The sequence below is a fragment of the Schistocerca americana genome, chromosome 3 (assembly GCF_021461395.2).
Source record: "Schistocerca americana isolate TAMUIC-IGC-003095 chromosome 3, iqSchAmer2.1, whole genome shotgun sequence".
Classification (NCBI taxonomy): domain Eukaryota; kingdom Metazoa; phylum Arthropoda; class Insecta; order Orthoptera; family Acrididae; genus Schistocerca; species Schistocerca americana.
In genome coordinates this window covers 438,034,111-438,049,315 of record NC_060121.1, presented here as the reverse complement: position 1 = coordinate 438,049,315, position 15,205 = coordinate 438,034,111, and the positions used below count along the sequence as shown (strand labels likewise).

At 41.1% G+C, this 15,205-nt stretch overlaps 1 protein-coding gene across 1 annotated transcript in view; it reads left to right on the top strand.

Annotated features, from left to right (window-relative positions):
• LOC124606917 (UNC93-like protein) overlaps positions 1-15,205 on the top strand; it is a 411,989-nt gene that overhangs the window by 362,693 nt on the left and 34,091 nt on the right. The window contains exon 5 of the mRNA XM_047139026.1: positions 196-358. Coding sequence (XP_046994982.1) covers positions 196-358 — 163 coding nt within the window. The remainder of the gene's footprint in view (positions 1-195; positions 359-15,205) is intronic.

Here is a 15,205-nt window from a genome sequence, read left to right as displayed (position 1 = left end):
TGGACAAAGTTCCGGGGTTTTTTGAACAGGCCTCTTACATCCTGTTTCACGTACGTAGTTGTTCAGTTGACTTTTTTGTGAGCTCGGTTGAGTCTTACTCTTAAATTTTTTTAGTTTCCTAACAGCTACTTTTCTCTTTCGGTGAGTGCTGCCAGCAGAAGACTACGGTGTGTGACGTGCTCTCGCTGTCTGCAGGTACAAGGAGGGCCAGCGGCAGGGCTCGGGAACCGGCCTGTCCGGCTTCGGGCTGCTCGCCATCACGCTGAAGCTGCTCAAAGAGCGCGACCAGCTACTCATGCTGCCCATCATCATATTCCTCGGCTTCGAGCAGGCGTTCATAGGCGCTGATTTCACCGCTGTGAGTTCCAGTAGCAAACTTCTCATTATACTTCCAGTATCCTTTACTCGGGCAGTATCTCAAATGGTTCAAATGGCTCCGAACACTATGGGACTTAACATTTGAGGTCATCAGTCCCCTAGAACTTAGAACTACTTAACCCTAACTAACCTAAGGATATCACACACATCCGTGCCCGATGCAGGATTCGAACCTGCGACCGTAGCGGTCGCGCGGTTCCAGACTGAAGCGCCTAGAACCGCTAGGCAGTATCTCAACGTTCATGATTTTTTTTTCCATAATGGAAGATGGAACTCTGTTACCGTTCTGTATTATTTCTACAATACACACTGATGAGCTAAAACACTGAAACCACTGCTGACCGCGAGGATGAATACTACTGGTGACACTGCGGGCACTTGCCACGGCGAGAAAGTACAGGTTTGTTATAATTAAAATACATATAGAGCTACGCACATGGGCTGTAATTATCGTATGGCTCCGAAACTTGGTCGGTATTCCAATCGATTTACGCTGGAAAAAAGTACTTCAAATTTGCCCATCTCATGCAAATGTGGCTCTATGAAAGCAAGAAAAGCGTATAGCAACGTTTCGATATGTGAATGGATGACGAACGAGACGTGGTTACTGAAGCACCTTTTCATTTCTCCCAGTAACTCACCGAAAAATCTTAACACAAGCTTTGAATAATAATTTAATTCCAGCACTACTGAAGATGAGGAATCGGGGAATATGAATCACCCACAAGCTTCACTTCAAGTTTGCATTTATTGCAACACAACCAGTTAAAACACCAACAATTACGTGTTGCAATGGATTAGGTAGGTCACAGCTATACTGGCAATAATTTATAGGAAACAGATTAAGGCTTGCCAATTTAGAAAATCTAAATTCTACTGAAATTAGGAAATAACAGTTAAACTGGAGAACAATTTGCTTCAGATTTGACTAGTATACATCATAGCGCTGTAACACTTCTCGAAGAGATAAATTGTAGAACACGGAGAACTAAGCAAATTCACGTGTTACAGGAAGCCGGATCAGTTAGTTTAATTTGAGAGTAATATTTCAGTGGACTTACTTAAACACTAAATGAGAGGATGAATGTAGCACCCATTAAAAGAGGAATACACATTAAATCATGGAAATAGCACAATGAATTCAAGCTTCTAACACAACTCTGTTTCACCCTGAACAATTCATCATACCATCAATTTGGGATCAGATTGGCCATGTAAAATCCACTTAATAAGCTCCACTACAACAAGTTACTCTCTAAGCTATATAATCTGTATACAAGAGCAAAGGGATTGGACCAGCGCTGGCCTAAAGCTAGCTTGAGGAATTAAACCCCTCCCTACAGCTGAGGCGGGTAAAGAAAGGGTAAGGTTGACCTTCACAAATAACTCATTAATTGACCTGAACCGAAAAAAAACATCGCGGGACAAGTCCTACATAATTTAAGGTATAAAATAGTTATTGAACTAACTAACTAAAATCTTATAGAAAATTCGATAAACAAATTACACAAATGCAAATTTAAGTTACATTGGTTGCATGACGTGCATCGCGAGTGGTATGGGACGTGCTGATTATTGATTCAAACAAACCCAGGAGTCAACCACAAGGCAGCAATAATTCTTTTCTAATACATTGGGCACGAATGTTAACACTGATATGAACCAAACAGCACACAGCGGCAGAAACGGAAGAGAATTTCTAAAGCGTCTGATAGGAACAGTCAACAGTAGTAACGACGAATAACTTAGGCAATATGGCCGGGTTACTGGATCACCGTTTTAGTGGAGTGTGAATGGCATCCACCGCTGAACAAAGGTGTATGATAGGTCTTAACATGATTGATGCTACCGGTACCGAGGCACATTCTTGCTTCCACACCGGCAAAATAGAGGCAACAGAAGTGATAGAATTTCTATAACGTCTCGAATCAGACACCTCTATTCAGACCCAAAAGCCAGTAACCTTATCGACGCCACTTCCACACTAGACATAGAGTCGACAACCGTCGCACTAACCGCGACCACTCGCCACTCCCGGCCTTCCCGCTCATTCCCAGCTTCGACTGCAACGGTGTGTTAATACCATCGAATCGAGTGTCATCCCTTAGCATTACCTGCTGTACGTTTTGATAGGCAAATCTGCTCACTATCGCCAAAGAATGTCAGGTGCCATTTTCATCCACTTATTATGACACATAAAATCTCTCATGTAAGGTGCGAAATTGACATTCATTCTATCTGCCACCTTACGATAGTATACTATGTCGAAAATGATGCTGCAGAGTTGGAAAGGAAATCATATAAATGACTAGCGAAAGAAGAAAATCGTGGACATGTGGTATGTAGATTTTATTGCCCGTGAGATAGGCACTTCAGATGACTGAAGCAATGGACACAGCAAATTATCTCAAGTGTAGAAAACGTTCTGCAACAGTGGGAGGTTACTGCTATTAAGGTGGGGGGAGGGGGTAGGACGTCAAACGGGCCGACTTGAAGCAGGAGAGGCACCACAGGACATTTTAATTTCCACTGTCTATATTTTTACAAACAAATTAATAAAACTTTGAAGCATGACCAGGAAGGATTCAGAATTCACACTCATAGCAGTGGAAGTTCGAAAACATAACGAAGTAATTTTTTTTTTTACATCTGAAATTTCATCATGTTTTTCACTTACTAATGACATCATTTGTTGCTATAGGTACACTTTTCTTCATAAGTAAGAGAGATTCTTCGATGAATTTTGCACAGCACACAAACCATACTTAAAGGTGTGTGAAACTCTAGAATTTTCCAAATCTATTAAAAACTGTGGTAAAAATTGAGGTAATTAACTATAAAATTTGTGTTTTTTCTAAACACGAACTTTAAAATATAGCAGCTCATTCGTTTTTTCATAAATTAAATAAATTCTAGAGTTTCATACACCAGTAAGCATGGTATGTGTGTTGTGCAAAATGCATCGAAGAATCTGTTTTCGAAGTTCCACTGCAATGACTGTGAATCCTGAATCCTTCGTGGTGATGCTGACAAAGTTTGTGAATTTATTTGTAAAAGTATAGACACTGGAAATTAAAATGTCTTGTGATGCCTCTCCTGCTCCCAGTCGGCCCGTTTGACGTCCTACCTCCCTTAAAGAAAGGCTTAAAACTGACGAAGAACTTCCTGAATCTGTACATGTAGAAAATGCCACTCATTAGACGTAAAGAGGTTAACACAGGATAGGTAGTAGGGAAGGCTCGAGGGATTTTACCAGCCCATGCGCCTCCCCTGTACCCCTTCTTCCATTTTCAGACATACTCAACCTTTTTACCTTTTTCACGATGTCATTTATCCATGACGTCTCATCTTCACATACCACACTTGCTCGTACATATTTTCCACCTGAATACAGCCTTAAGACCAAAGCAACATTCATTGAAACAGAAGTGAAATGTTTACAGTGCAATACATTTTCTTTTACACTCCAAAATTAATTACGTCAACCAGAATTAAGTTATGTCACGTACAGAGTACTTAACCAAAATCTCTTATCATTTTCAAGTTCCTTGAGGAGACGGGAGCGAGACCTATAGCTACAACCACTAGTTGAGTAGTCTATAGTTAGTAGTTATGTCCGACCTTCTGCTGTGAGAAGAGGAAGGTCGCAGGACAGCAAGTGACTTACATGTAAATGCTTTATTGTCGAAAAAACTACTGTACAAATGGCCAGGCCCTCTTTAGTGTAAATGTAGTACTTAAGGGAAGAACGGCTGTGGTCGGATATCGAGCAGTTGTGCTTTCCGAAATGAGAGGATCACGATTTATGGCTCGAAACAAGCAGTTTTGAAAGAACTTTCTTTTGTTTTTAGTGAAAAGTAGCAGCCAAATCTTAAATACAGTTGTTTAAACGCAAGCAATGTGAAATATGACGAAACTGGAGAAACAGTTCATCCAGTGCACTTTAGTTACTTAAGCTCCAAAGCAAGATTGGAAAGGTTTTTTCGGTATTATCTTAATATTAGTATTATTGATGATGGTTTCAACACAGGGAAGTAAGCGCGAAATAGAGAGAACTTAAGAGAATTAACAGCACAAGGAGTTAACTTAGAGGGTCGTGGCAAGGATAACAGGAATGCAAAAGCATTAAAGGCAGATTCAAAGGAGAGGGAGTGATGGAGAACGGATGCATGCATCTTTCCACGTCGTGTGAAAGCTGCTTAATAACAATGTCTGGATTCAAAGACTATGGCATGTGACGGGCAGAGCATATTTTACGTGTTCCTTATTTATTTATTTATTAGAACTTGTTTTTTGTTGGGCGAAGGTTGCTGTGTAGGAACTGTTATTTATTCATACTCTGACATTTACGTTTATTTGTAACTCTTGAAGTTCTTATCTTCTGCAGTGGCTCTGAAGCTGACGCAAGTACTTTTCAAGTATTGTGAAGGCGCACGATAAAAACTGAGTTGACAACACTGCCATTAGTAACTTTTGCTGTGTAGGAACTGTAAGGCCTTTTTATTCTGACATTTATGTTTATTTGTAACTCTTAAGGTTCTTAGCTTCTACAGTGGCTCTTGACAACACTGCCTTTAGTAACTTTTGCTATGTAGGAACTGTAAGGCCTTTTTATTCTGACATTTATGCTTATTTGTAATTCTTAAGGTTCTTAGCTTCTGCAGTGGCTCTGAAGCTGACGTAAGTACTTTTCAAGTATTGTGTAGGCGCAAGATAAAAACTGAGTTGACAACACTGTCAATGTTATCTTTTGTTACTTTGAAAGACTCACCTAAGGTGCTGCATCTGTCATCTGTTACAGAATGCAGTAGACTATTTCCAGTAAGACACAAACTTTTATGAGTGATTTATATTTCCAAATTATTCTCACATTTCTTCATTAATACAGAACTTTCAGTGTTTCGTTTAATTCATCCTTTTCAAACCATACCAAAATTTAAGATTTTGCCATCCCCAGAAAACTGTCGCCATGAGCTGTGGCATTGTTCACCCTCCCTCTTAGCTCTCCCCTCCCCCCCCCCCCCCCCTCCATCTTCCCCCCTCCCAGCAAGCCACGACAAGTAAAGGACACTTGAACCGATGTTGAAAAACCTGACCTGATAGATTATTAGTAAGTGTTTTGAGGTACACAGGGTACTTACTGTGACTCGAGACTGAAAAACAGAGGTACCTGTACGACCCAACGAAAGTTTAGAATATGCGGAAGCAGATTATTGGTGTTAATTGGCTTAGTAGCTACGTAAATACGTATAGATTAGTATCACACATGAAGAGAAAGCGAGCAATATTTAAATAAACTGAAAGACACCACCTGCTGAAAAAATTTTGGGATCTGGTGGAATGAACAATTTGGCGGAAGTACATCAACGAACAGATAAACAGTCTATAGGCTCTACTCAGAGCTGTCTACATCTCCTTGAGCACGATCTTCGAGACGTACCGTCGGGTTTCATGTCAATGGGATTCGATTGGGCTTAGGGCTGAGGAACTAAATCGAATTTGAAAAAGCGATTTACAACTCTGTCACAGACGATGTAATCTCAGTCTCATTATATCCAGCACTAGAAATTTATAAGCCATGTTCAGTCGGCATCTAACCATAGGTCAGAGAGCTTATCTCAGTGAAGATATTCAAAGCAACACAACCCAAATCCACGTCTACCCGCCCAGATTTACAAGTTTTTGAAGGCTGTCGTCAATCGCTCAAATGAGATACGAGATGGCTTTCTTGGTGTTTCTCCAGTCTTTCTTCTATATAACCTACGCACTAAACTGTTCGTAACACGTTGCTTCCAAACGGTGTCACTCGTCTTCTACAAACAACGTTCTCACTCTGAAGGTGGCAAACGTGCGTCCCCTCTACGCAGTCCATCGAGGGGCATGCGGAAGAGGAGGAGACATAACTGTCCATTGCTGACACTGTAGACCAAATGTACGATACTTTTTGCGTCAGTTACGGTCTCTCTTTTAGGCCCCCGTCATTCAAGTAAAGAAAGCATGGTTACAAAACTTTTCACTTAAACACGTAACGATGATGTGAAGGAGACATTCTTTTTGTTGGAGGATAATTTAATAAGTAATGAGACAGTTTGCTGTATTACGAAATGGATTTGGCAAATCAGTGGAAATTTTTGTCTACTGTTCCATGAAATCTACAATACCATTTATGCATTTGTCCTATTTTCCTACGAGTCATTTTACCTATTCGGCGAAGAATCTTCTTTTTCACAGCGAAATTAAATCGTCAGCTGCACGATTTCAGTATTTCATTGCACTTAACCGGTTTCAACAAATTAATGTCATCTTCGGAAGCCTACTACACTTAGAAAATCATAAATCGTTACAACTATATCATACATTCATGTGAAGTACGAGAAGCGTATTACAAACTATTTACTCAGTATTGACTTATTACACAGTTAAGCAGGTGTCAATACCTTCATAAATGAAGGATATTACCACAAAATATCGCAAAACGTATGCAGTTTATGCTATAATTACGAGAGAGTGCTGAAAAGTAATATCTCCGAATATTTTATTCTGTTCTCAATATCGCTTGACCTATTACATGTCACGTGTATTACTGGACCGGCTTTCCTGCTTCGCTCTCGCGCTAGAGGGCTCCGAATTGTAGTGTGTAACGTAGCGTTATGTAACGTAACAGTGTTAGAGCCTGTGAAAGCCACAGAAATTAGAAAGTACGAATTTGAAGAGTTCGTCCACATATAGAGCAACTTGTCCTTCAGAATTACAATTCCAGACAACACACGAGTGTTGCGACATCTGTAATAAATCGACGCCTTGCGTTCCCTGTCATCAACAATCTTCCATACAGTCGCGGTTTGGCCCCATCCGATTTGTTTACAAAACTTAAAAGACACCTTCGAGGACTTCTTTTTGATAGTGATGAAGGTGTGCAATCAGAGGTGAGGTTGTTGCTCCGTCAACAAAGTCTAAAATGATTTGGTCTCTCGTTGGAAGAAATGTGTTCGTCGCCAGGGTAACAATGATGAGAACGAAGTATGTAAACATGAAGACTAACGATATAGAATGTTAAATCAGTTTGTTTGAATTAAGAAGCTTTAGGGGTTTTCACGTAAAAAAATACAGCACGCCCTCGCATAGTTGCATATTGGCAACTTTCAGTAAAATAATCACAGTAATATAAACATAAATCATTAGAACAATGCCATACATGTATGCAAAATGAGAGGAGCGTATTAAAAACAACTTTCTCATTATTGGCTTATAACACGAAGAGGCATGTGCAGTATCAGGTCGAACGTTGTCTTGAAGAAGAATCCCACGTTCTCTGCAAAGCCCGACATTTCTTCCCCAGTACTTGCTTGACTTTGTACTCAGTCATGTCTAAGTAGTAGAAGCAGGATTAAGTGTTCCCTAGGACAGCGAGGTCATAAGAGACGGAGCACAAGCTCGTATTGCGACGAAAGGATGGGAAGGATACCAGGGCGTGCCCTTTTGAAAGAAGCAGAGCCGGAATTGTCCTGCAGCGACTTAGGGAAATCACGGAAAATGGTCAGACGGGGATTTGAACCGTCGTCTTCTGGAGTGCGAGTCTAACGTGCTAACGACCTCGCCACCTCGCTCGGTATGTCTGAGCAGTATCGGCTGTTAATAGCGAGTTGTCCCTCCACAAATTCACAAAAAGCCTAATACGAGCACTCCAAAAAACGGTGATTATGCTCCTACCAGTCGATGGTTAGGTTTTCAGTTTCTTATGGACAGGAGATGCAGATTGTCTCCACTGTATACTATGACGCCTGGATTACGACTCAATATGATGTATTCACGCTTTATTAAAAGCGAAAATCATATTCTCAGGTGCATCACCTTCGTGTCGGAAACGATATTTGAGCTTAATGCAGCTGCGAAATCTGTGTTCCTTGAGATGAACAGTAAACTCTATGACAATCCAACTCGAACAAGCCTTACGGTAGTTCCATTTGAATGACAGACTGAATGGTTTCAACAATAATTCAAAATTGTTCAGAGATTGTTTGGCAAATTCGTCGCCGGTATCCATAAATAAATGAATCGATACAACCTTGCAACGCCGGTACCGATACTGATTCTGGACACGCGGAGCGGTGCTCGTCGGTTGCATATTTGAGGACAATTGTAAACTTTTCCACCCACAAGAAAATACTCGCACGGTTCATAAAACTATCGTCGTATTGTTTTCTTCATATGAGAGAGTGTTTTGGGCGGTTTTACGTGTTTTAGAAATAAAAATCTGATCACAGAATGATCTTCTTCAAAAGTACTTTCTTAGAACGGACACGACATCACAATTTAGACATCGTGTTAGGCTAAAAATTAATGGAACAGATGGCTACCTCTCCTCGCAAGGATTTCAATAGCCGAAAAGTTTCAGTTCCTTACACTGTACGTTGTGGTGTTCGCCGGCTACGCCTTTGTTAAATTAGTGTATGACCCACGTATTTTCTTCTCGCGATCCCAACAGCGTTTCGTCATTGTCGTTTAGCTGTTCAGTGGCTGCACTATAAACCTGATAGGTCTTGCCGTCGAGTCTTGGCCAAACTGTTATTTACCGCTACTGTCATTTTTGACAATTCTTTCAGCAACTGAAAGAAAAGTGACATTAATATGCTGTTCACTGTAGGGTTGGATGGGTAAAGAAATGGTTCAAATGGCTCTCAGCACTATGGGACTTCACATCTACGGTCATCAGTCCCCTAGAACTTAGAACTACTTAAACCTAACCAACCTAAGGACATCACACACATCCATGCCCGAGGCAGGATTCGAACCTGCGACCGTAACAGTCGCGCGGTTCCGAACTGAGCGCCTAGAACCGCTAGACCACCGCGGCCGGCGTTGGATGAGTAAATCTGCTCGTCAGTCCAAGGCTGGAGCTTACAATCATCAAGAGATCCGTTGCCTGCTTCAACCAGCGCGCAATGAAAGTTCATATACTTATAAACAACATTCACTTCTAACAACAAAAAACCTCATTAATACGCCACTCTAATGCCAAGTTATGAAATTATATACTTCAGTAACGATATATACTCACAATTTCACCTCACATAATGTAGTAGTTTGCACATTTTCCCCGTTTCAGTATCTCATTACTTCTGCTAAAAAAAATTTCAGTCCATAACTGAAATGGGAGGTACTAACTGAGTTTTCATCACTTGTGTAAGCGTCTCATTAGCTTATTCACATGTTCGACTTGCAATGAAATAGTTTGCACTCCTTTCCTCTATAATACATTTTATGCTTAATTAATAATCGTACCATTTCAAACATGTCATATCTACAGTTATGTATCTGACGTAAGCTGCTTTCTGATTGTAATAAAGTTTATAAACAAGTTTCGGCCGTTCACTCACAATCGACAGAATCCGCATTACACTACTGCTGTAACAAGCAATACAAGCCACCATGTGGATATCATAGTGTCAATCAACAGAACATTTTTAACAGATCTACATCACAGTTACGCACCTCACGAATGGGTGGTATTGTTTAATGAAACTGTCCACAACTACATATGAAAGATACTCTAAATAAGCAGTTTTCTTTCAGGGAAAGTGGATGAAACAAGCCGATTCGCGAGGAAATACAAACTTAACAACACATAAGAGAATTACTTGTCTCTGTCGTTTACTTTATTCCATTGCACATTTCAGTTTAAGAAATTTTTGCAATGCTGCTAAAATTTTCAATGATATGAGGTCTCGCCAGAAAACTGTTTTAAGCCGAGGTCTGTGCAAATCGAACCGTACAAGCCGTGCCACATGTGTTTACCGGCATATATCTTGCTAGATTTAATTGCGGCCCATTTAGGAGGTTGTAGCCGACCAGAAAAGATCTTAAAAGGAGAAAATCGCTTTGCGGAACCCATTGCGACAGATTTGCAGGCGCTGCTGTGACAGATAAATTAGGAAGCACCGGGTCGATTTCAGCCTGAGGAGCCTTTCTTCTCAACGCACAGGAACGGAATAAGGTCACGTCTCCTCCCTGAGTGAAATATTTCCCATTTGGCTCATACGGAAGATTTACTGAGTCCATTCTTACCATCAATACGTGACTTACATAGGTATTGCAGCATCAACGGCCTTTTACACCTTATTCATTCTGACATCCTTAAGCATGCCATTTGGAATCCATAGAGCAGGAAAACACACGAGGTACTGATCTTCAGCAATGTCAAAATGTATGGGAACTTAACGTTTGTAATACAGAGACAGATTTAATGGAAATGTTCAGTGAATAAATGTCCAGTTATCGGGCAGTCATCTGATCACAAGGGAAACCATCAAACAAACAAATCATTACTGGCGTCATTAATCGATTTCATTTGCGGCTCTTAAAACAAGCTGGGTTCATCTATTAAAATTTTATGGCGGCCTCCGTTTCACATGGGGGGATCATGATAGATTATGTGGTCGATGTTTGGAATTATCCATTACTCCATCATGTATTGGTCTTCCGAAAGTATCTATATAAACAAAAATCCTTTGTTGTCTGTATGAAAGATCACCATTTGAGAACAAATCGACAGATTTGCCAGGACAAGGTTTGTACGAAAGCAACATTTTTGGAAAATCCACTGGGAAAGTCTGGTATTTTCGTACGAAAACCTCGGTGAAAGAAATATAACGATCGGTTTGACAGTTCTGCCGACACATGTTTTCATGAAAAAGATGTGACGTGCAGTTTGACAGTTATGATGTCTCATGTTTTATAACAGTAACAAATTCTGCATTGAATATTGATATTTTGAGAAAGATAATACATTTTAAAGCGATATTTCAGTGTGTTATTGGTGGTGATCTTATCTTTGGTGTGTTGCAAAGATTAGAGTGACGTCAGTTCGTGGGTATTTGGTGTGCTGCAAACATTGAAATGATTTCAGTTTGTGGATTACTTTTTGGAAAAAATGTCACCACTGAGGCGTCGACATATCGGTCGGCATACGCGAAACGCAAGTCAGCTACGTGATCATCGATTCACTGCAACTGCCGAAGAGCGTAGACAGCGTTTGGAAGCAAATCAAACAAGAATTTATCAAGAGCGTTCCATTGAGATTCCGAAACAACGGATACTGTCGAGTTCGACTCACTCAGTTGGAACTTACGGACAAAATAATTAGGAACGTTGACAAAACAGACGGCCAAACGTATGTAATCGGTGGTTGGGCTGGGTTGTTTTGGGGGAGGAGACCAGTCATCGAGGTCATCGGTCTCACCGGATTAGGAAAGATTGTCGGTCATGCCCTTTCGAAGAAATCTTACCGGCATTTTCCTGTAGCAGTTTAGGAAAGTCATGTGAAACCTAAATCAGGATGGCCGGACACGGGATTGATCCTTCCAAATGCGAGTCCAGTGTGCCAGCCACTGCGCCACCTCGCTCGGTGTAATCGGTGGTGATCGTATCTTTGGTGTATTCAAAGATTGAACTGATGTCCGCTAGTAGTAATTCAGTGTGTTGCAAACATTCGGTTGATTTCAGTTTTTGGTCCATTTCTCTGGAGAAAGTGCCACCAGTAAGTAGCCGCGACATCGTTGGGTGAACACGCAACACAAGTCAGCTACATGACTGTCAGTTCACTGAGGCTCACGAAGAACGTAGACAACGTTTGGAGGCAAATCGAATAGGACTTCTACTCTCTGTTACTCCGGCTGCGAGAAAGAGTATGCTAAGCTGTGCAGTGAAAATGTGCAGTCATTTTTAACAGTGAAATTATCTTTATGGCTAACTTCATAATCTTACCGTTCATAGATTAAAACCATGCCAAACACTGTCATTACAAGCCACTAACCTCACAGATTCAGCAGCTGAAAAGATCCGTCTCGTACTCCGTGTACAAATGATTCCAAGCGATTAACCCATTCATTTTGACTTCTGTTCCTAATCAAGATTCAGTTTCCAATAACAATTAATGAGGCCATAGACAGTGGGGAGGCGGAGAATGAAGAGAAAGTGGAAGGAAATGGGCATAAAGAAGGGGAAGAAGGGTATGGACCTAGAGATGAAGGAGAAGAAAATGGATAGAGAGAGTGTGGGATAAGAGATGTACAGGGAGCGGGGGAAGGGTGATGAACAGAGAAAGAGGGAGGAAGAGGAGGTGGGAAAAGGGAGGGGAGAGAAGGAGAATGATAGAAAAAGGAGCGAGAAGGAGATTAGGATGCACATCCAATCCAATACATTCTATATTTAGCGACTGCGAAGCATTGTCAGGTTCGCTACTTTGTTTATAAAAACTGTCTGCTACGATGTCTTCCATTTTCGAGGCTAACACAAATTTAATGAAGGTATTTTAATTCCATCTTTCAACTATAAGGAAATGCGTGTTTGACTCGTCAACCGCGTTTCCCTTTATTAAAATAGAACGTCAACAGCTTAATGAAAAGATCTTAAACTGACTTTCTTCATAGATCGAAACACACTTCGTTACAGAACATGTTGAGCTTACGATATTTTACGCTGGTTTCCATTCACATCAGAAAACAACATCTGCTTGCACTTTTTTGAGTTATTTCCGTTGATTCCCGCCTATCCTCATCTGCTTTGTAGATCTATGCATTTTTTGATTCAAAACACACGACAATACAGCGTTACTACTGTTTGTCTCTATCTGGCCACATACGATTCGCGGATTTTGTGTAGTGTTTTTAACTTCGCCGTTAGTGTTTTCTTTGATCTAAACACTTCTTCTGCGATTCGTCGTATGTGCTTTACGCCGTTGAACTGTGTTGTCGTGTATGTATTTGATGTCTGAGAGAAATAAAGGTGTAGTGGTGCAGTTCAAGATTTTAATCGTGAGTTTGTGGGTGCGGCGAAAACATGCTTTTTCCTGCAGTTGCCAAGACGGAATTAACATACTTTTAATAATTATGAAGGAACTACAGACAATAAGGCCGCAAAAATGAATTTAACACAAGTTTCTTTCATTTCTGTGCCATTTGTCGAGATGAAACATGTTCAGCATTAACAATACCTAAAATGAAATGAGATACGCGTTTCCAAATACTTAAACTCAGGTCCAGTGGAATTACGACATGTATTTCCTCTGCGTGTATTCACATGAAATCAACAAGGTACAATAACATCATATCTGAAAATCTGACGTAGTACTGAGATCATATCACTTACGAACATTGATATAGCTAATAAGTATGATGCAGGTATGAGTGTGGCAAGGCCGAACTGGTAAAGGACGACCATATGGATGATGCCGTGTTGGATGTGAGAGAGAGCCACAGAATAACCATTAGCAGCTTGTTTTGTGAGAAGTTACAGGAACCTGACCACAGATTATACATAGTCTCATACAGCATACTTTCGCCAGATAAATCACTGGCGAGCAAGGTGAACAGTCACACGTTTGGAACGGCGATTACGGATTGAATGCAACTCTGGTTCAGTCGCGCCTATACGTCATCTAACTCTCGAAATGCCGTGCTGCAGTTTTATGCCGAAAGCTACAGCTGCAAGACGGGTATCACAGCAACCGGATGAGTCCAAACAGTGGCAGAACCCTGACGTTCCTTGATTCCAGTGTCCCGCAGCTCATCAGTACCTAATTTTCTAAGTTCAGGGCGAACTTCTGTCGAAAGGAACGTTTAATATCAAAGAGGCATTTCCTACCTACGGAAACTTTCAGAATATACCAATGGTCTACGCTCCCACATACGAAGAAGCGGGCTCTCAAATCTTTTCCCAGGTTCGGTGCCAGAATGGCTCCTTCTGCTTTCTAAAAACAGAAATCAAACCGTAGCCCAAAATTGCTACTGATTCTCTCACAACATAGAGAGATACTATCTCGATGGAAAAATTTTCAGTCATCACTCCAGCAACTCATCATTTTAGAGATGAATTGCTGTCGTGTTTTCAACAGCTACAGGCGTTCTCCGATAAACATTATATGACCCGGCAGAGAAACAAGCATCGTCTGTGTCTCCAATTCTTGAGAAAGCCCTGTATCCACAGGCACAACTCCCTTGCTCATCTCGTTTACCCAGCATACATCGTCATCCCGGTGCCTGCAAATGCATCACTCGGCCGGAGATGTTGACTGTTGGCCCATGAACCCCTGCTGCACTAGGAATTTCCCCTTTGGGACGGCCACACTGTAAATCGTGATCAGTTTCCCCCTACCACTTGTTCTTACCAGTTCACACAGAACCACAAAACTAGCATGCAGATGGCGTTGCTAAAAAATATGCACTACACACACTAGAGTCTAATACAAATTAAAAGGAAGAAATTAAGTGAAAGTGTAGATGGATCGCGTAACTCTTCATCGATTCCCGCGAACGTGTTTAACATCACAAACACGCTCCAGTTATAAAATGTCGATTCAAAACACCTTCAGTACTCTAAATTCCCAGTTGCTATTTTATTTGACCAACCGGTTTCAGACCTGTATTACGCCATCTTCGGGCCCCCTACCCGACGTGTAGGAAGAATCCTATCTCTGGTCCAGTCAAAATGTGCGATAGTATTAAGTGACTGGTATCCGTCAATCTCTTCTTCACATGGCAGTCCCTTTGTTCATCACTTTCCGACTATTAAACATCGGCAAGAGATGATCGAAGCTTTCGCTGTGTCTAGAAGAAATCTACTGACGCCAGTCACTGAATATTGCTCCCCATTTCGACTGGACCAGAGGTAGGATCCTTTGCACATGTTGGCTAGGGGACCTGAGGATGGCGTAACGCACCTCTGGAACTGCTTGCTCAAATAAAACAACTGGAAATTTAGACTGCTGAAGGCGTTTTAATTCGACATTTTATAACTGTAACGGATGTGAGATGTTAAACAGTATTGAATT